This window comes from Verticillium nonalfalfae (assembly GCF_003724135.2).
Source record: "Verticillium nonalfalfae strain VnAa140/NRRL 66861 chromosome Unknown scaffold_5, whole genome shotgun sequence".
Lineage (NCBI taxonomy): Eukaryota > Fungi > Ascomycota > Sordariomycetes > Glomerellales > Plectosphaerellaceae > Verticillium > Verticillium nonalfalfae.
The window spans coordinates 99,920-120,205 of NW_021167230.1; the positions used below are offsets into that span (position 1 = coordinate 99,920).

At 55.4% G+C, this 20,286-nt stretch overlaps 6 protein-coding genes across 6 annotated transcripts; 4 read left to right on the forward strand and 2 right to left on the reverse strand.

Annotated features, from left to right (window-relative positions):
* Nucleotides 1-1,407: 1,407 nt before the first annotated feature.
* On the reverse strand, nucleotides 1,408-3,769 carry D7B24_006703 (uncharacterized protein; the record flags this gene model as incomplete). The annotated part of the gene is made up of 5 exons (XM_028640827.1): nucleotides 1,408-1,492; nucleotides 1,761-2,336; nucleotides 2,394-2,770; nucleotides 2,821-3,019; nucleotides 3,123-3,769. 5 exons carry the CDS (start codon nucleotides 3,767-3,769, stop codon nucleotides 1,408-1,410), a joined length of 1,884 nt encoding a protein of 627 aa, XP_028498793.1.
* Nucleotides 3,770-5,322: 1,553 nt separating this feature from the next.
* On the forward strand, nucleotides 5,323-5,991 carry D7B24_006704 (uncharacterized protein; the record flags this gene model as incomplete). The annotated part of the gene is made up of 1 exon (XM_028640828.1): nucleotides 5,323-5,991. The coding sequence occupies one exon, from the start codon at nucleotides 5,323-5,325 to the stop codon at nucleotides 5,989-5,991; it is 669 nt and encodes a 222-aa protein (XP_028498794.1).
* Nucleotides 5,992-6,271: 280 nt separating this feature from the next.
* NDK1 (nucleoside diphosphate kinase) lies at nucleotides 6,272-7,323 on the reverse strand (the record flags this gene model as incomplete). Its single annotated transcript, XM_028640829.1, has 6 exons — nucleotides 6,272-6,471; nucleotides 6,531-6,641; nucleotides 6,706-6,764; nucleotides 6,819-6,862; nucleotides 6,928-6,958; nucleotides 7,070-7,323. 6 exons carry the CDS (start codon nucleotides 7,321-7,323, stop codon nucleotides 6,272-6,274), a joined length of 699 nt encoding a protein of 232 aa, XP_028498795.1.
* Nucleotides 7,324-8,134: 811 nt separating this feature from the next.
* On the forward strand, nucleotides 8,135-11,138 carry D7B24_006706 (uncharacterized protein; the record flags this gene model as incomplete). Its single annotated transcript, XM_028640830.1, has 2 exons — nucleotides 8,135-8,216; nucleotides 8,275-11,138. The coding sequence occupies 2 exons, from the start codon at nucleotides 8,135-8,137 to the stop codon at nucleotides 11,136-11,138; spliced, it is 2,946 nt and encodes a 981-aa protein (XP_028498796.1).
* A 3,614-nt stretch (nucleotides 11,139-14,752) lies between these two features.
* D7B24_006707 (uncharacterized protein) lies at nucleotides 14,753-17,380 on the forward strand (the record flags this gene model as incomplete). The annotated part of the gene is made up of 1 exon (XM_028640831.1): nucleotides 14,753-17,380. The coding sequence occupies one exon, from the start codon at nucleotides 14,753-14,755 to the stop codon at nucleotides 17,378-17,380; it is 2,628 nt and encodes an 875-aa protein (XP_028498797.1).
* Nucleotides 17,381-19,015: 1,635 nt separating this feature from the next.
* D7B24_006708 (uncharacterized protein) lies at nucleotides 19,016-19,872 on the forward strand (the record flags this gene model as incomplete). The annotated part of the gene is made up of 3 exons (XM_028640832.1): nucleotides 19,016-19,064; nucleotides 19,128-19,567; nucleotides 19,663-19,872. The coding sequence occupies 3 exons, from the start codon at nucleotides 19,016-19,018 to the stop codon at nucleotides 19,870-19,872; spliced, it is 699 nt and encodes a 232-aa protein (XP_028498798.1).
* Between the last annotated feature and the right edge of the window lie 414 nt (nucleotides 19,873-20,286).

The following is a 20,286-nucleotide window of genomic DNA, read 5'->3' on the forward strand; positions in this document are numbered from 1 at the left end:
AAATCAGAGTGAGTGTGAGGCGATGGACTCTTGTATCAACACCAATGGCAACCAATTGAAAGGAAGCCGGGCAGGTATATATGCTTCAGCACAATCATATTCGGGTTCGTGGATTATGATCAAATCAAGATGATCACACGAGTCATGGTTGCCGCTGGGCGTGAAGCTTTCCTTGTTGTTGAAGGCCAGATCAGACATCATCTTGCACCTGTATTCGGTCCGAGAACGCTGACCTTTGGCGACCTGCATCTTGAGAGGTGGAGTTGAAGAGATCCCAATAGTTGTGTATCTCGAGCCGCGAGAGCAAGATTTGCCGGTCACCCTGGCGACATGGAGCAGTCCATGAGCCTAATGACGGCCAACTCCCCGGCGGATGATGATGCCAAGATCTCGAGCTTCTACATGGCTGTTCCAACTGAGTAAGGCGAGAAGCCAAGGTCGAGACGTCAGTGGAAGCATGATTTCTTCTCAGTGCCGACTCAGAGATCCGGCAGCCCGCCCATGACGATCCCCTAACGCTAGCCTGGGGTTGCGCACATGGCGGGGTTTAAGCGCCTGGGCAGACGGGGAACCATTCGTGTTCTGGCAAAGACCTCTCGTAAACGGGCCCATCTTGCGGGGTAGAATGGACCACTGCAATGACCAAGATGTTAAACAAACGACATCGCTCCTCTCCTGCCCACCTCTTCTCGGGCCTTTTACAATGTGGCGCATGCTGTCGGTTGCCCTAAACTCCGTGCTCCGTGGACCGTCACCGTGGCATACGCACCGGAGGCCGATGCGGACCGCGGGGTTTGGTCCGACAACAATGGAAGGTACCTTGAGCGAGGAGACGGATGTGACACTATACAAACCCAGCTGAACGATCCGAATGCCTCCTCATGATGCTGCAACACACCTCTGGTCTTTGTCACCAAGGTTATATCCCCTTATCCCACTAGTTTGGTTCAAGACATTGGGTTCAGAATCGCGTGCTGGAAAGAAACCAAGTCTGCTCAAAATAAAGACCGAGATCCGGTGATGCATCTAGGTCGTGCTGCCGGGCCCTGCCGGTGGGAAACCTGTGTCATTTAGCTGTGTGCCATCGTCTTGGCATGTGTTGTACGCTACCCCGCCAGACCAGTTTCTCCCCATATTCTCCGACCCCACATCCCGAAGTAACGTCTGCGAGGTGCCCTCGCATCGGCAACATGGGCGGCCTTCATCATCGGTTATGATGTGGGGGTATGATGCTTGCAGACTGCCCTCATTTTCCTGGACCAAATCGTCCAGTGGTGGGTTGGAAATTGTGACCTACACCGCCAAAAGGCCCGCTAGGAATCTCGACCAACTGCATGTCTCGAGGTCACGGTGATTTGAGTAGCTCGCTCGAAGTGCTCCATGCCGTGTAGGTATTGTGTCAAGTGGCTAGCATATTACCATAGCCTCCCTACTGCAGAGCTGGAGAAGGGCGGGTGATGGTACCGTAAGAAAAGACCACTCGGCGAGATATCTCAAGTCGTGATATGATGTACCAGCTTGCAATTCTGATGTGAACCCGAAGTCTGTCGTATTCGATTGAAATGGTGCAAAGTATGTACAAGAAACGCGAAAACCAGATCTAAGTAAGTCATTACCATCGACGATGCGCCAAGCTTGCCTATTTCTCCTCCGGAGATAAATACGCCCCAAGCCTGTCGGACGTTAGCTCGATCGCCATATAATGACTATTCAGCAGGAAGCTGCGTAGTAGATGAAAGGCCTCCAAAAGGGGTACTCACCCAATGATTGCATAACAGGCACACATCAGTGCGCCCTTCAGTCCGTTCGTTTTCGCTGCCGTTCCCCCATCGTTTAAAATCAACATGTTCACAATCAATACGGATCCTAGCAGCGTCGCCATTTCAAAAATGTTAAAGGTGAGAGCCAGCTGGCGGTTGAGAATCCAGCCAGCGATGATGGTGAGTGGTGTCACGCACAGCGCGATCTGAATCGAGGAGCCGACGGCCACGGCCACCGCGAGGTCGAGCTTATCTTTCGCGGCGACCGTGACGACGGTGATATATTCGGCAATGTTGCCAACGATGGGCAGAATAATCAAGCCAATGACTGGCTCGGAAAGATGACCCTGATGGGTAACGGCGTCTATTGTGGAGACGAGGAATTCGGCGCACATGGACATTAGAGCCGATGTGACGACAAGAACCAGAATGGACATGAAACGGCTACCGGTCGGGCGATGCTGGGCATGAGCCTGATTGCTGCTCGTGCGCATGAGCTCGAGAGTTGTCGGGCCAGAGCGCATGAAACCCGGGGCACTTGGGGCGCGGGATGTGGCCGCGGACCCGGAATTGGACCTGGAGTGGCGGCGTGAGCGGATGGAAGGCTCAGTAGATAGTGGGCGGCCGGGAAACGAGTTGACGGGATCAATGTCGTTGTCGTTGGAACTTGAAGCGACCTTGTCAAGATTGGCCATTTCGATCTGGTCGGCGGGCTTCCCTGGAAAGTGCGGCACGGTAGGCGTGCCATCGTCGGCAAAACGAATGGTACGAGGGGGCAGGGTGTAAGCCCGGCTGCGCGAAGGAATTTGAGGCTCAGGAACAGCCCAGTGGCTTCGCTGGGTGCCAGTGCCTTCAGCTGGGATGGCGTCATGGGCTACTGGACGGGTACGCAGCTCATGAACGAAGTACAATACGTAAATGACGAGCACCATGATGGCAGAGATGCGGCTCATCTTGAGAATAGCCTTATCCGCTCCTTTGGAGCCTTCGAAGGTGTAGTCAAAGGCGGTCTGTCAAGGTGAGCACATGATCAATCACGGGATGGGGGCACTGAACCTACAGGCATCAGAAATACGAAGACAGAGACGAGCAGAAGGCAGCTGAGGAGTTGCGTGTTGGAGGTTGAGGGTGCAGAGGCATCGTGCCTCGAGAAAGTGCTGGCGAACAGAGCAGAGCCGAGAATCAGGAGCAGGTTGACGATGATGGAGCCAAGGATGGAGGCTTGCACGATCCGGATGTGGTTGTTGACCAGTGCGACGCTGCGCTGTTAGCAATCAAGTTCACCACGCCAGACACGGTTACATACACGCTGTGAGGATGTCAGCACTGGGATTGAGGACCAGGAGGAACTGGAAAACGTACAAGATAATGAGCTCGACGAGGTTGCCGAGGCTAATGTTGAGTAGGGCACCGACAGTGTCGCCAGCATCGTTGGCGATTCTCTCCGTCGCGTCTGTCAACAGGGCCGACAAGGGCACAATGGCAATGACGTTGGTGATGAAGGTCAAGATGGGGCTCATGCCAGATAAGTAACTCGCAAGGCCGACAGGCACGAAGACGAGCAGGCTGTTGAGCCACGAGGCGAGTATCATCTCACGGAGACTGCTCACGGATGACATGGCAGGCCGACCGAGGTCGGGGCCAATGCCAGACTCGTAGGCGTAGCCCGAGTCGTTCTGGGGAATGGGTGCCCATGGTCCTCCTCTGTCGTTACCCGAGAGAAAGGGTCGAAGGGCTTGCTGAACGCCGTCTGATGTCAGGTTAGGACGCGTGTGAGAGTGAGACAGCAGTAGTGAAAACCTGCCTCTGACGTTGGTCCTCAGCAAGCCGGTGAAGCCATGGCTGTCCTGGGAACGGGCATCTTCAGACACCGCGCGCTCGAGGGGCAGAAGATCAATAGAACTCGAGGAGTCGCGCACGTCGTCGTCGTCCTCGCTCGAGTGGCTGTAGTCGTTGTTCACACCATTGAATGGAGTAACCCTCGGGTGGAGCGCAGCGGCAATAGCCATCAACTGGGCGGGCGGAAGCACAGGATGCGAACAGCTAGAATTAAAACAAGTATCGGATGCCGAACACGGATAAGTCGATGGAGCAAAACAAGACTAGTAATAAAAGAAGGGCGCTATACGATGCCGTCGTCTTCGTCGTCGCTGTCGTCGAAACAAGGTTCTCGTCAAAATACGGCGATGGAACAGTGTCGTACCGTGAAAAGACTGCAAAGAAAAAGGCCCCTTTTTCTTTAAGGATGAAGAATCCAGGATGGGGGAAGGAGCCAGAACGAAGGGATCGTGAAATGAGGACCAGGTGCTCTTGCTGATGGAGCAGGGGTCCATGGAGCTAAGCTTCTTACAGTCCGGCGCTAGACTATTCAGAGGCTGGTGCTTTCTTTGGCATGAAGCCCATTCGCTGGCCCATCAATTGGGCAATGACAACCCATGCAACGGCATGAGGAGGTCCAGGGAGCCCTTGCCTGTTGGGGGATGAGGAATTAAAGTCAGGCATGCCGGAGAGCTCCTGACACGCTGTAGTTTCGCCTCAACATGGGCTGCCTCAATGCCCTGTAGCAGCTCTTCCCCTGTTTCCAGGCTCTTTCCTGGCTTCCGGAGCGCGCACATGCCACCCTGGCGCCGGCTCTCTCGGGATCCCTCGCGTGCTCACGCTGCATGTACATGTAAGGTTCCTTAGTATGGAAAGCACCCACAGTAAGGTAGGCACGTTACTCTTTCTACCTATCTGCTTGGCTACGTAAGGTCAGGTAGGCATCCAAATCGTCAATGAGACGAAACCCACGTGATCAAGTCCCGGATTACCCAAAAGGTCATGCCAGTGGGTGGGCGAGCATGAGTGTCAATCATATTGGCCGGATGCCGATCGCGTCTGGCTGGTCCATCTGGTTCGTCAACCCCTGACCGATCCAAATCAAGCTCTGACCTTTGTCTTGCCTGGCGCCCGGCTGTCTGGAGAGGAGCGAGCTTCAGGCTGCTTCGCTAATACTGGTCACGAGCTCCGGTGCCTGTAAGGCTGACGCACCGGCCACTGGTATTTTATTTGTTCAACCTTAGACTCAACTTGTCCAGAAGCCCAGGCGCTGGATGTGAATGTGGAGGATCTTGCCCCAGGCTTTATCAGTATCTGCCCCTTGCTGGAAAACATAGGTCTGAACCAAAGCTTGCATGACTGCCAAGACCGTAGTTTCCACATCAGCCCACCGACAAAATACTGCTAGTACCTCGACGATCTGACCGAACCCGAGATTACGGCCGTGACTCGAGACGCGACGGACAAACGTCTCCCTGTCCATGCGAGGTTTGATATGATCTGCCAAGACATGAGCCAGTGCCGGCTCGTCCCGCTCCATCCTGCCAGCTGCCGGCAGCTGAGACCAGCTGGGTAATCAGCATTCCCAGCATCCGAACAATGAACCAGCAGCAAGAGCTTTGGCCTTGCAGCTAAGACACCAAGACGTGTGCTCTAAATATACATCATCATCCCTTCTTGCGCCCACGACAACGAGGATTCGGTAGCACCGTGCAAAGACCGGCCTCGGATACAATTTCCCATAATGCTCGTCCGCCGCAGCCTCCCCTCCTTCCGGCCGGCGCTGCGACCCAAACCTCGACATGCCGTACGCCACCAAAGCTCGAACCAAACCCCCTCAGCCAAACCAGCCAAGCCCGCGAGCGCGCCAGCGACCACCGCCGCTCCCTCTCCCGCCCAACAGTCCCGTCTCGACCGCATACTCGGCCGCCTCCCACAGCGCCTCCAAGTCCACACGGCGGCCCTCCGCGCGGCCCCCGTCTCCCACACCATCGCCTTCCTCGCGCTGCACGAAATCACGGCCATCGTCCCCCTGCTTGCCTTCTTTGCGCTCTTCCACTACACGGCCCTCGCACCGCTCGAGTACCTGACCTCCCGCTCCGCAGCCTGGGTGCGCGACGGCGCCGAGAAGGCGGAGCGCTATTTCAGTCGCAAGGGCTGGTTCGGGTTCGAGGCCGCAGATCGCGGGGCCGTAGCGGGGGCGTTCGCTCGGTCTGGCGACGCGGAGGCGGGGGACACGAGGGGACAGCTGGAACAATGGCAGAGGGATGACGAGAGGTACAAGGTTGTCGTAGAGGTTGCGCTCGCGTGGGCTGTGACCAAGGCGCTGCTGCCCGCGAGAATTATCTTGAGTGTCTGGGGAACACCGGGAACGGTAGCTCTGTGGAAGAAAATCTTCCGTAGAGGGCGGTAATTGACTGTTTCTCCCGAAAGAAGAAAAAATAAAAAAATAAGAGAACAAAAATAAACCGGCTGAACCAGGCACTTGGAGACAACGGAGGCGATTGATCATGAGTTTCTGTTCAGCTATCGTATTGGCTTTTTTACATGCAAATCCACCTGTCTACGAGACGGGGTCTCTCTACCATTCATCCTCAGCCTGCATGTAGCAAGCCGTGGTCAACGGACCACGACAGATTACTAGAGCACGCTACTCGCCTTTTCCGAATCACCGAGCAAAAATGGAAAGACACTTAAGCCTTCTCGTAGATCCAGTCGAAGGCAGCGGACTTCCACTGAACGAGGTCACCCTCCTTGAACCACAGGGCGATCTCCTTCTTGGCGTTCTCGACAGAGTCAGAGCCGTGGCAGACGTTGCGGCCGACGTCGATGGCGTAGTCGCCACGGATGGTGCCGGGGGAAGAGGCGAGGGGGTTGGTGGCGCCGAGGATGGCTGGAAGATAAAAACGTTAGCTGGCTGACTATGTACAAAAAAAGAACGAGGCAACGTACAGCGGCCGGTCTTGACGGCGTCACGGCCCTCCCAGACCATGGCGCAGATGGGGCCGCTGAGCATGTAGCTGATCAGGCCGGGGAAGAAGGCCTTGTCCTTGAGGTCGGCGTCTAAAGGGCGGTCAGTGAGCGGGGTCATCGGAGGGTTGTGGCGGTGTGTGGGGAGGTAACGTACAGTGCTGCTCAAGGTGCTCCTTGGAAGGGGAGACGAGCTTGATGGCAGCGAGCTTGAAGCTGGCCGAGTGTCAGTGCTTGCGATTGAAGCTGGAGTGATGTGTCTGGACTAACCCGCGGCTCTCGAAGCGAGAGATGATGGGGCCAACGAGGCCACGCTGGGGACTGTGTCAGTGGCGGTTTCGAGGGGCTACTGGCGATGGTGTCTCAGAAGAGGGCGTACCTGGACGCCGTCAGGCTTGATGGCGATGAAGCTGTATCTCAGTCAGCCTGGGTTGCGTGTAAATAATGCCATGCCACGTTGGCGAACCCCCTCGGAGGAGCCCTCGGAACATGGCGGGGGTCGTGTTGTAGAGGTCACTCACGTCTGCTCGGCGGAAGACATGATGTCGGTTTGATGAACGGGAAGGTTCTTGAGTTGAGGAATAAAAGTATTGGCAGTTGCCTGGAGGTGGTCGTCGGGGTGGAAGAAGTCGTAAGTGTGGACGTAGAGGAGGAGAGAGAAAGAGAGAGCGAAGAGGAGGTAGCCGAACCAATTTTTTGGTGCTTGCTGGGCGGCATGTGGCGGGGTCGATTGGGCCTCCTTGACCAGCTTCTGGGGATGGAGGGGCTGCGCCATGTTGATTGGCGGACGACTGTACAGTAAAACTAGCAGTTATGTGAAGGACCAGCACTGTGAAGCAGGAAAAGCCAAAGCAGAATCAGTATCGCGTCTCTTGGTGGATGCGCGGAATCGAATGCGTTGGACAAGAAGGAAACAGTTGCTGTGAATAGATTGATCCCAGACAGATGTTTAGAAGGTCGCAAGATGGACGCCTCGACCCAACGCCTATTCAAATTGACATTGCCATGAGATGCATAAAGCTGGCATTTGGAGCTCCTTCCCACACAGCTTGGCCAGGGCGTCCAACTATATTCTATTCCTGTTTCCCGAATACACCTGCTCTCATGAATATGTTTCCACCCTAGGTACCTTACCATCCACAGATTGCCACTTCTGCATCACCATAGGTTCAAAACAGAGGAGTTGAATCAATTGAATCGTGAGAAGCGGGATGAGAACAGCCATCCTGAAGCCTTTATAAAACTCGGCCTCCGAGTTCGCACGACTGGCGTGTTCTCAGACCTTGATGCCGTTCTATGCATGTATCAGAGTCAACACACAACGCGGGGCTATCACCCCTGTGTCTCGGTTTGACACTAACCCTGAATGGGCCTCCCGAAGGACAGCTCAAGTCGCTGTTGCCACCATATGGTCAACATCGTGGACATTTGGCAACATCATCATCAGCGCCTTCAGCATCTTCAACAACAAGACTACAGCATCGTGCAGTTTCAATCTGACATGTCGATGCTTGCTTTTTCTCACTGAAAATTCACTCTCTACTTTTTGTTTGTGTATTTCTGTAGCATCGTCCGTCATTCTCGCCATGGGGCCTCCCAGCCCTTTATCCTTTAGGCGGACAGCCATCCTCGGTCTGCTGTCCTTCGGCACCCTGATCCCCTCAGCATGTATGTCGCAACCTTAATCCATACAGCTCGAACTGAATTATCAAGCTGACTGATCAAGTCGCCGTCAAGGAACACGATTTCAAGAAATGCCACCAGTCTGGCTTCTGCAAGCGCAACCGTGATTATGCCGACAGCATCAACTCCAAGGGCTCAGCGTGGACTGCCCCATACGATATCCTCCCCGATTCATCCTCCTTTCAGGATGGTCAGCTTGAAGCTGTCATTCTCAAGACGATCAACGACGACAAGGATACGGTTCGACTGCCAATAACCATCTCCTTCCTCGAGTCTGGCACTGCCCGTGTTACTGTCGATGAGGAGAGGCGCCAGAAGCAAGACATCGAATTGAGGCACGACAGTAAGATTCGCAAGGAGCGATTCAACGGTGTGGAGAAGTTGGCCATCACCGGCGGGCTCAACTTGGACACGGAGGCCAAGGTTACACATCAGGATAAGTCGCATATTACGGTCGCATACGGCCCTTCCCACAAATTTGAGGCAGTGGTCAAGCTCTCGCCCTTCGGCATTGAATTCAAGCGCGACGGCGCCACCCAGATCAAGTTTAACGATGGCGGACTACTGAACGTGGAGCACTGGAGGCCCAAGATTGAGAAGCCCGTTGAGAAAGTCGAGCCAGCCGCCGAGGGCGAGCAGAAGCCCATCGAGGGCGAAGAGGCGGCAACACCCGAAACGGTGGTTGGTAATGATGAGAGCACCTGGTGGGACGAGACCTTTGGTGGAAACACAGACAGCAAGCCCAGGGGCCCAGAGAGTGTCGCGCTCGATATCTCTTTCGTGGGCTATGAGCATGTCTTTGGCATTCCCGAGCACGCTGGTCCCATGGCTCTCAAGCAGACACAGGGTGGAGACGGCCAGTACACCGAACCTTATCGTCTGTACAACGCAGACGTGTTTGAGTACGTCCTCGACAGCCCCATGACTCTCTATGGCGCCATTCCATTCATGCAGGCCCACCGCAAAGACTCGACCGTGGGTGTCTTCTGGCTCAATGCTGCCGAGACATGGATTGATATCACCAAGGATAAAAGCAGCGGTATCGTCAGCTCCAAGACAACTATGAACACCCACTGGATGTCGGAGAGTGGTCTGTTGGACGTCTTCGTCTTCCTTGGACCTACTCCCCAGGACGTGACCAGAAACTACGTTCAACTCACCGGCACGACTGCCATGCCCCAGGAGTTTGCCATTGGCTACCATCAATGCCGCTGGAACTACGTTTCTGATGACGATGTGAAAGATGTCGACCGCAAGATGGACCGATACAAGATCCCCTACGATGTCATTTGGCTCGACATTGAATTTGCTGACGACAAGATGTATTTCAACTGGGACAAGGACATGTTCAAGGACCCCATCAGCATGGGCGCGCATCTCGAGGAGCATGGTCGGCAGCTTGTCCTCATCAATGATCCTCACATCAAAAACAAGGATGGCTACAGCGTCGTCTCTGAGCTCAAGAGCAAGGACCTTGCTGTTCGTAACAAGGACGGCAACATCTTTGACGGCTGGTGCTGGCCAGGCTCCTCTCACTGGATTGACTGCTTTAACCCCAAGGCCATCGAGTGGTGGAGTGGTCTTTTCAACTACGACGCGTTCAAGGGCACCCTCAAGAACACCTTCATCTGGAATGACATGAACGAGCCCTCAGTCTTCAACGGCCCAGAGGTCACTATGCCCAAGGACAATATCCACTTCGACGATTGGGAGCATCGCGACGTGCACAACCTGAATGGCATGACCTTCCATAATGCCACCTACCAGGCACTCCTTACGCGCGAGAAGGGCGAGCTACGTCGACCTTTCGTTCTCACTCGATCTTTCTACGCTGGCTCGCAGCGTTACGGTGCCATGTGGACTGGTGATAACCAGGCGTCCTGGGAGCATCTCGGCATCTCACTCCCCATGATCCTCAACCAGGGCATTTCTGGCTTCCCATTCTCTGGCTCTGATGTTGGTGGCTTCTTTGGCGATCCTGAGGCGGACCTTATCGTTCGCTGGTACCAGGCTGGCGCCTTCTACCCCTTCTTCCGCGGACACGCCCATATCGATGCGCGCCGCCGCGAACCCTACCTGCTGGACGAGCCGTATCGAGGTATTGTCACTGCGGCGCTGCGTCTCCGTTACACCCTCCTGCCTTCCTGGTACACTGCCTTCCATGAAGCTCATCGCAACGGCAGCCCAATCGTGCGTCCCCTGTACTGGACTCATCCCTCTGATGAGGGCGGTTTCACTATTGACGACCAGTTGTTTGTTGGTTCGACTGGTCTTCTTCACAAGCCTGTTGTGGAACAGAACCAGGAGTCGGTTGAGATCTACATTCCCGATGATGAGCTCTACTACGACTACTTCACTTATGATGTCAAGTCGACGTCAAAAGGCAAGCGCGTCTCAGTGTCCACGCCTCTCGAGAAGGTGGCGCTCCTCATGCGCGGCGGTCACGTCTTTGCCCGTCGTGATATTCCCCGTCGCTCGAGCCATCTCATGAGGTTCGACGACTACACCCTGGTCGTCGCTGTGAACAAGGCCGGCAATGCTGAGGGCGAACTCTACGTCGATGACGGCGACTCTTTTGATTACGAGGGCGGGCAATACATCCACCGCAAGTTCAACCTCGACAAGGCCGCCAAGACGCTTTCGTCAGTGGACGCCGAGGGCCGTGATACCAAGGCCATCAAGGCAGGCAAGTGGCTCGAGGCTATGGAGGCTGTCCACGTCGACAAGATTATCGTTGTCGGAGCCCCGGCTGCGTGGGACAAGGCGGCGGTAAAGGTTGAGTCGGAGGGCAAGACATGGACGGCGCAGGTCCGCTACCACAAGGCGGAGAAGGGTCGGGCGGCATTCGCGGTGGTTGGCCGCGTCGGTGCTCGCATCGGCGCTGATTGGACTATCAAACTAGCATAGAGTGGGTTATCCAAAGGCTCCCGAGCCAAAGTTGATCAAGCATTATCTTGGTTTGCGTACGCACGATTTATGTAAGCTGTTCTGCATTCGCAGACTCACGAGATTTGACTGGTTTGTCAAAATGATTCATGGCCGATTCTCAAGCTCACATCGTGAACCTCATCTTGGTAGAGACATTGGTCGACGTCTGCGAGTGTACTGCCACCGCATCCTCGGAACCATCGAAGAGTAACGGGGCATCACCCCCGAGGAAGCTGCCATGCCGCCAGACCCGAAGCACATTGGAAGCAGATCCACCTCATCATGCCGATCGCTTGCGCGGGGGATAATGGTCTTTAGGCTTCTGGGGCCGACGCCATGAGGCAGCGAGTGTCAGTGTGGTATATCGTTTGCAAGGATACCAAGACAAGCCAAAGCAGTTGATTGCTTGTATTCCGACTGTGCTCGATCATGATCTCGGCTGATCGACGATTCGCTACCCTTTCTCAGTGGATCAGCTGGAGACTGTTGATCGAGGGTTCTGGACTGTCATGTGTGTTTTCGGATGAGTGAGTGCGTGGAGTGGAGGCGACGATCTTGGGAGCGGCGCGGGAAACGGTGGCAGAACGGTGGATGGTATTGAGAAAGGTGCTTGATGCTGGTGTGCAGAGGCCGAGGAGCATGATGGGTGCGGCTTCGCGCCCACTGTTGGCGACTAGACAGCGGTGGGCTGCATCCTACAGGGGCTTCACGCACGCCCTCCGGAGCGGGCGCCGGACACCATGGACTCTGCGCACCGAACGGCGTAGTAGAGAGTCCATGGACTGCACTAACCTGAAGATAAAGGTGTTAAAATATTGGTCGTCTTGTGCACTGTCAACGGCGGTTGAGGTCTAGGTGTCAAACGAGACTACAGCTTGTTGAATTCGCTTTGGAGCTGCTTACCAAGAGGGCAGGAAACTCAAGCTACACCCACAGAAAAACACACCTGATTTCCAGAGGCTCATTCAGAAGCTTGGCCGATATGACGGGCCATCGGCCTGCTGCAAGGAAGCGGTATCGCAACCAGTCCACTCGAAGTTTTCTACAGCTGCTGGCGTGCAATGATTCTCTTTCCAGGCTTCATGTTCGAGCGAGTGCAAAGATGTCCAGTCGGACGCACATCTGAGCCGATGCCACCCAGGCATCCAGCACTCGAAACTGCTAATCGAAAATTACTAGCAATCTATCAAACTCTTACGAGTGGGATCTTGAATCCACCAGTCGTTCATCACAGCCTCCCTGGACCAGAGCATCGTAAACCCCCTCCCCCCAAAACACGCATTTCTTGGCTGTCTGGGAGTATTTTCTCAACAGAACCAACCGTCTGCACGGCCAGCCAGCATTGGAAGCCAGCGAGCCATAGCGCGACGAAAACAGCGGTTGGCAGGCGGGCCGAAAGAATTAGATAGCGGCCGGGCGCCACACGGGCGGCAAACCATGACGGCAGCAGGGTGTCCGTGGCGGGCGGCAAAGGCGCCCCAAAGGGCTCAGTGCACCAAGTTTTCCCTGATCAGATGGCGTTAGGGGGCGTTGATCAACGGTGCATGTTCCTGCATTGCTGGCGGGTGGCGTCAACGTGCCCTGTAATCAAGCAAGCTGCCCGAGTGGAAGTAAATTGGTCGTTCGAACCAGGCAGAGACGCCTTGATCGGGAGCAAGAACCATTGAGGATCCAGGCGGGCGCAGTCTCGAACAATCTCAACGCCTTATCGAGTCAACGCAAGGCTAGGATGTGAGAGGCCTGATTCGTACAGCAGCGCCTCATGTCGGAATGAAATGAAACAGCCACATGCAGGCAATAGGAGAAGGAGGGCAAGGCACAATTCCTGAAGCGCATGGCGGTGCCCATCTACCGTCCGATAAGGTGCCGAATTTGGCGCACCTTATCTAACGCTAGGTGATCTCACGGCGCCGGCCCTGGACGCGGGACTCGCGGGTCTTGGCAGGCGAACGGCGCACTGTTGGTGCCGGCGGTACGGGTGCGGTGGCAACCCAGTGGGAGAGGGCCCTTCCCGGACGGTGCTCGCTGCTGGGTCCCTTCACCGGCTTGGCGGCTGTGGGCCTGCCTCCTTGCCAAGGGGGCGTCAGACAAGGGGGGGAGGGTCTTAGAGGCCTTGTGGATGCTGAACGGTCGGTGCTTTCGGGGAGTTGGGGGGCCCGCCGTGACGTCAGGCCTGGTGTTTTGCTCGCTTCAAGTTCTGCCATCATTTTCCTCATGCTCGACGTGTTCGTCCCGCGATTGCCAGGCATGTGAGTGAGCGAATTCCCCCCTTGGCAGTACAGGTGATACGAGCTTGTGGCTTTCTTGCCCTGCAGAAGCGACATGTTGTAGTGGTGTGCTGTTGGGGGATCGTCGTTATCCCGAGGGCCTATGAATGGATGGCATGGCCGCAAAGGCGATTCGGAGTGGTGATCGCGGTGTCAGGAACGCGCCGGCAGGCAGCACCAGGAAGAGGCTGAACGGGCGACCACGTTCATCAAATCTTTGTGTCCAAAGGTACCGAAATGCCGAAGCTTCACGACAAATCGTAGCGAAAGGATCGGTTCACCTGCCACTAGGCAGTTCGATCGTCAGAAGCCGCTGGCTTGGACTAGTCTTGCCATCTAAAGTCGTTCAGTGACGTCTTTCGGAGTCATGTCGACATTGGGAAGATGAAAGTCTCCAAACAGGAGGAAACAGACCTCTGAACAGACCCGCTGGGCCATCATCGTCCGCCTCGCACCGTCGCTAGAAACGGTGGGATTCATCAGAGGTTTGATTCGACGTGCCAAGTGTGCTGCGCAGAGAAAGACTGGAGCGTGGTGGGTCCCTGATCGAAATGACGAAGGAGGTTGTGACAAGACTCCAAGGCTCCTGGTCCCTCTCGACCCACCTTGAGCATCTTGGTGGTGGACGGTCGACAGCAGACAGACAGATTTGCAAGATGCAAACGCCTGGGAGGGGTGGTTCTTTTCCTGGGTTTGGTAAACTCCGAGGAATTCCAAGCCTCGAGCGCTCAATGCAATCGAATCGAGCATGGTCTGGAGCTTCCCTCGATGGACCCTGGGTTCCACCTCGGGGGCACCTTCTCTCTCACTTCCACCTCCTTCCTCTCCACCTCCACGCATCCATTGATGGTCGTTGTTTCCTTTCCCTGTCCCCTTTTTCTCGATTCCTCCTTCCGAACTTATTTTCCTTGCTCCTTCCTGCACTTTCTCATCATACTCTTGTCATTCTATTTCCTCCTCGTCTGTCGTTGACGCGTGAAAGCCCATAATCACCACCCATCTATCCGCTGCATCTTGCCGAACCGCCTCGCTGGGTTCAGGCCTTTTCTTTCCTTTTCTTATCTATTTCTAGCTATTTACCTATATGCCTAGGTAGCTATCCCTGTTCGATCGTTGGGCTTGACGATTTCCACATACTTCAAGCGTAGGCAGGGCCTTTGCGGCGCCCCGACTCTGGCCTCGGCAATATCTGCAGCTTCTTGAATTCTCCATTGATCATAGCTACGCATTGCTCCAAGGCCATCAACCTCATCAACACCATCCTTGGCAGAACGAATTCATCCAAAAACTGCCATTGATTCGGTCTCCAAGGCCACCTCAGCCACCATGTCGTCGCCAGTCAACCAAAAACACGACGAGTATGATGAGAAACACTCCAACCACACAGCCGAAACGCTACACGACCCGGCCAATCTCCAGTCTCACACGGATTCGCAAAAGCCTAGTCATGAAAGACCTCTAATGCCTCTCCATGTGGACTCGCATAATCACCTCGCACCTCCGACGGAAGGACCCTTTTCTCCCAATGGCGGCGGCACTCGCGAGCAAGCAAGCCGTCTCACGGACGACCTTGAGCTTCTTCGTGTCGAGCGCCTCATCTCCAATCAGGAGAACGAGCTGAATCGGTCCCGCTCTCGTAGCCGCCAACACCAGCCCGAGCCTGAGGACCTTTTCGCCGGGAAACCAGTAGAGGACGAGAAGGTCGAGCGCCCGCCTCCCGAAAAGAAGGCTGGCATCTTCGGCTACTGGCTCCTTCGCTGGCTGAAGAAGCTCCCTCGTTGCTTCCGCTACTTTTTCTATCTGCTACCAGGCGCCACGCTTCTGTTGATTCCTATCCTGATCGGATATTTCAGCCCTGGCGACCGGCCTGTTGGCGGTGATGGAGGTGTCGAGTTGATGTGGTTTGGCATCTGGTTAATGATCGTATGGTGCACCATCTGGGGCGCTCGCATGATCACGTCTCTGATGCCACCCACATTTGCTGGCATTGCTACTCTCATGGGCTCCAACAACGGCAAAAAGTGGAAGGACATTGGTCGTGTCCTTGAACTTCACACAGCGCTCTTCATCTGGATGCTCTCGGTTTTGGTCTCCTTCAAGCCCATCAACAACAGCCACCGAGTCCGCCGCACTGGTGACGGCGATGGCTCAGTCGAATGGATCAACACAGTGTACAAGGTCATCATCGCCATATTCGTCCTATCTGCCCTCAATTTCATCGAAAAAATCATCATTCAGTGGATCGCCACATCCTTCCACCAGCGCACCTACGCCAAGCGTATCGAGGACAACAGAAGCGATATTCATCATCTCATTCACCTGTATGACTACGCTAAAGAGAAGATCGCTCACGACGATGCCATTTGGGAAACAACCGGTGAGGCCAGGGAAGGATCTGGAAGCCGCACGCCCATGGCCCAGCTGCACAACAATGTCCGCCAGGTGTTCAATAAGGCTGGTGGCCTCGCGAACCGTGTCGGTAACGATTTCATCGGCCGTAAAACCGATCTCAACCATTCGAAGAAGATTGTCTTCGAGCTGTTGCGTACGTCGTCGTCGGCCCACTCTCTCGCTCGGTTGATCTACCGGTCTTTGCTGAATCCAAACAACGAGACCATCTACGAGGATGACATGCGGATTGCCTTCAAGACGGAGGAGGAAGCTGAACACGCCTTTGGCATTTTCGACAAGGACTTCAACGGCGACATCAGCATGGAAGAGATGGAGTGCGTTTGCAATGAGATTCATCTTGAGCGCAAGGCCATCGCTGCCTCCCTCAAGGATTTGGACTCCGTCATTCAGAAGCTTGACAAGGTCTTTTTCTTCATCATTTTCGTCATCTCCATCATTGTGTTTATCACAATCCTTTCCGGCTCGGCTGCCGCCGGCCTCGCGTCCGCTGGCTCAGCTGTCCTGGGTCTTGCGTGGATGCTTCAGGCTACTGCCCAGGAATTTCTGCAGTCGATCATCTTCGTCTTTGTCAAGCACCCATTCGACGTCGGTGACCGCATCACCGTATACGGTAACACCGGCACGACCCTGCAGGGGGATGACTACTACGTCACCGAAATCTCCCTCCTTTACACCGAGTTCAAGAAGATGGAGGGGCACATTGTTCAGGCGCCCAACTCCGTTCTCAACACCCTGTTCATCCTCAACCAGCGCCGCTCCGCCGGCCTCGCAGACCCCGTCGAGCTGCGTCTCGGATTCGGCACCGACCCCCAGCTCATCGAGGATCTCAAGGCTCGCATGACTGACTACTGCCTGGCCAACAAGCGCGATTACAAGCCTAGTGTGCTGACCGAAGTTCGCACCCTGAACGATGTGCAGTCTTTTACCATGAACTTCATCTTCTTCCACAAGTCTAATTTTCAAAACGAACTCTTGCGTCTGCAACGCCACAACAAATTCGTTGCTCAGCTCATGGTTGAGATTCGTGATCTTGGCCTGCAGGGACCTTGGCAGGTGCAGCCCGGTGGCTCCCGCGAGTTCCCCCTGCACTGGGCTGGTGCCGCGCCACCTCCATCGTACGAAAACTCCGCGGCCAAATCCAGCGGCACGTCTGGCCCCGGGGCAGTATCCGGCTCTGCTGCGGCGCCGCCACTGCAGCACTCGACCTCCGTCGCGTCTGGCGCATCCACCGCCTCTCGTCAAACCTATACGCCTGCTATTCGCTCTGTTCCACTGATTGAAGAATCTTTCGTTGATTTCCAGGACGTCTTCGAGAGCCGAAAGGCCGAGCACACCCCCAAGATTTCGCGGCTGCAGAGCATTCGTGAGAACAGCAGCAGCAACTTCCGTGACGGCCGAAGCAGCCAGGATCGTGATGGTAGCCCCGCACGTACCAGCGGCGCCGCGCGACCCAGCCAAGACTCCACGTCGCGACGTCACATTTTCACTGGCCGCGCTCGCAGCAGGAGCACGGCCTCGAAGCCGCCGAACGAAATGGTGTAAAAGATTCGATTTTATCTGTGTTGTGGAGGATATACCACGAGTAGAAGAGGGGGTTTCCAATATTTTGTCTGGATGTAAGAGTACGTCAGATACAGGCCGCCGCCTAGGCTGGTGGCTGTGCTGGACGTTAGATAGTGCCGAAATGTAGGCTTCTCATCATGATCATGACTTTGGCTTACTGTGAAAAGGAATTTTGTGCAATGGTGGGATAGACGTGGCCCTTTTTATATGTCCAGTTGATGGGCCCAGTGAGCGTCTCATCGGTTCATCCAGATGACCGACAGGGGTAAAAGGATGACCGTGAAGTTACCTGTTCGAAAGGATAGCTCTTGTGCTCTGGAATTTTGATCCGTACTGACACGGCACCCTACGCCCAAGTCTCATGTACTATGTGCAGTGATTTGGGAACGCCCCGTCAACATGGCAGATGAATGTGGTGCTACACCGTGTTCCTAGTCTTAAATAAGTCATCGTCGGCACCCTTTGAGCGGTCGCTGGAAGCCAAGGAACCTGACGACCTCGTCCTATAGCCCTTGGTACGTGGCTGACTACAGCCCTGTATGCAGTTGGTGTTTGAAAAGCTACAACTTGAAATAAGGTCATAACCTGTGAAACGGCTTTCAATGAATCCAGTGGGTGTACGCACTTGAGGGTTCTTACACCTCACCGCCTATCAGGCTAGATAGCTTTACGCAGGTTTCGGAGGCATGATGGAATTGCGCGGAAGAGCCTTCGATCCTTCAAGATCTCTCTTGGCCCAATGGCTGCAGCATTCTTGTCGCGGCTGCAATTCGGAACCGTGCATCGCCTCAACCGGCGGCGGCCAGCGCCCGCAGTATTGGGACCGATGCACATGAGATTGATCAGACACTCCGCGCAGATGTGCGCATGCTGTGATCAAGCATGGCCCTGATGGCAGACGTCTGAAGTAGTCACCGCCTTGTTGGCAAGTCTTTGTCTCTTGTCGTTGCAATGGACTGAGCTGCTCGGTACGAAAGAGAGTTCGCAGCACAGGGACCGGCGAGCTCGATTTGTCAGCGCAGCAGTTTGTCATCAGCCGCCCACGGGAGGCAGCTGGGTCAGGCCTCCGGGCCGGACTTGGGGGCATTTGTCCTGGCCAGTCCAGCCAAGAATGCGAACCTGGTGTCCGTGGAAAACCAGGACCGCCGGTTGACTTCCTCCGCCTCGCACGCATACATGCCTTTGAAAGAGGGAAGATTGGTCAAGAGATGGTGATGGGAGGTTGGTTCGCATCATCAAGGTTGCCTGAGATCCGAAACCACGCGTTTTTGACGCGAACTTGATGGTGTTTGACTGACCAAGCAAGTGGATCAGCGAGTATTCAGGCAATGGCAGAGTGACACTGCGGGGAACAGCGTGGTGGAGAGGCCTTGCAAGTGGTAGCGCCTCAACCTCATGCAAGCCAGTCCCATCACGACATCGATGATGCGACGCCCGCTTGGGATGGGTCAGGAGGGGTCGGCGAGGGGAGGTTGAGGGTTGATAAATAGCTATCATGTCCCTCGGCGATGCTGATGAAGCCCCAATATAACTTGAACTTGATCGTTGAACCCTTCAGTCTATACTCTCATCACACCTACCTGCTCTCCAAGCCCAAACAACCCGCCTGTCACGATGGCTTCAGCTCCCGAGCTCATCCTCTACACCAACCACGGCTGCCCTTGTAAGTCAACCAATTGTTTTTTTTTCTCCTCACGACAACGATCGCGACACTCACACTCATCAGGGGCGCACCGCGCACACATCGCCCTCGCTGAGCTCGGCCTCCCCTTCAAAGAGGAGATCATCGACCTCAACACCCCGCGCACCGAGGCCTACCTCAAGATCAACCCGCGCGGCCTCGTCCCCGCCCTCTCCTACAACGGCGAGATCATCACCGAATCAGGCATCGTCGCCCAGTTCCTCGCCGACGCCCACCCCTCGCATCTCCTTCCGGCCTCGGACACCAAGGACGGCGCCCTGCGCCGCGCGCGCATCAACTTCTTCGTCGACACGTACTTCTCCAAGGTCAACCCGCTGCTGTTCAAGATCATCGGCGCCAGCTCGGATGAGGAGAAGAACGAGTTGGCTAAGACCAAGGTCGAGACTATCGTCAAGGAGATTGAGCCGCTCCTCAGCGACGCCGCGCCCTTCTTTGGCGGCAGCGACAAGATCACACTGGCGGAGGTGAGTCCCCACACTTCAATACCTCAACCCTCTGGCCCCCGAGATGTCAGGTGTGAGTGGGTGAATGAGTGACGTGAACTGACGTTTCTGTACAGGTCCAAACGGGCTCGTTCATCCTGCGCGTCTATTCGTCTGCTGAATATGGACTGCTGCCCAAGACCATCATCGCGGATCTGGCCGACCAGGCGCCCAACTTTACTAAGTGGGCTGACGCCGTGAGGAACAAGGAGAGTGTCAACGCCATTTACGATGGGGAGTATTGGGTGAAGAGGACCCGGGAGAGGTTCGCAAAGGCCAAGGCTTGAGGGGATTCCGAGGGCTTGGTGGCGTACCACGTGTCGACGTTTGCAGGCGCTTCTTTGTTTCGGGGTCCTTTCATCAGGGCCGAGGGAGGTCAATTGACGTTGAAAGAAATCAACTCACCCTTTCATGAATCTGACTAGAATTCGACGTGTCATGCATGCCTATGGGAGATTCTTTATCATATGGACAAAGAACCCGAATAGGTTCGAAGGCGCCGAGACAATACACCTCCCACCGCCCCCCCCCCCCCCCCCCCGGGGGACCAAGCGACCCCTCATGCCTCCGTACCTTTGCATCGCCGCCAGTCGGCCTCTCCCGCATCCATCGGCGCGGAACGGCAATCGGCATGGACCCCGGATCAACGGCAGCGGCCCGACTTGAGGAAGCGTAGACAGGAGCATAAATGGATCAGGCTG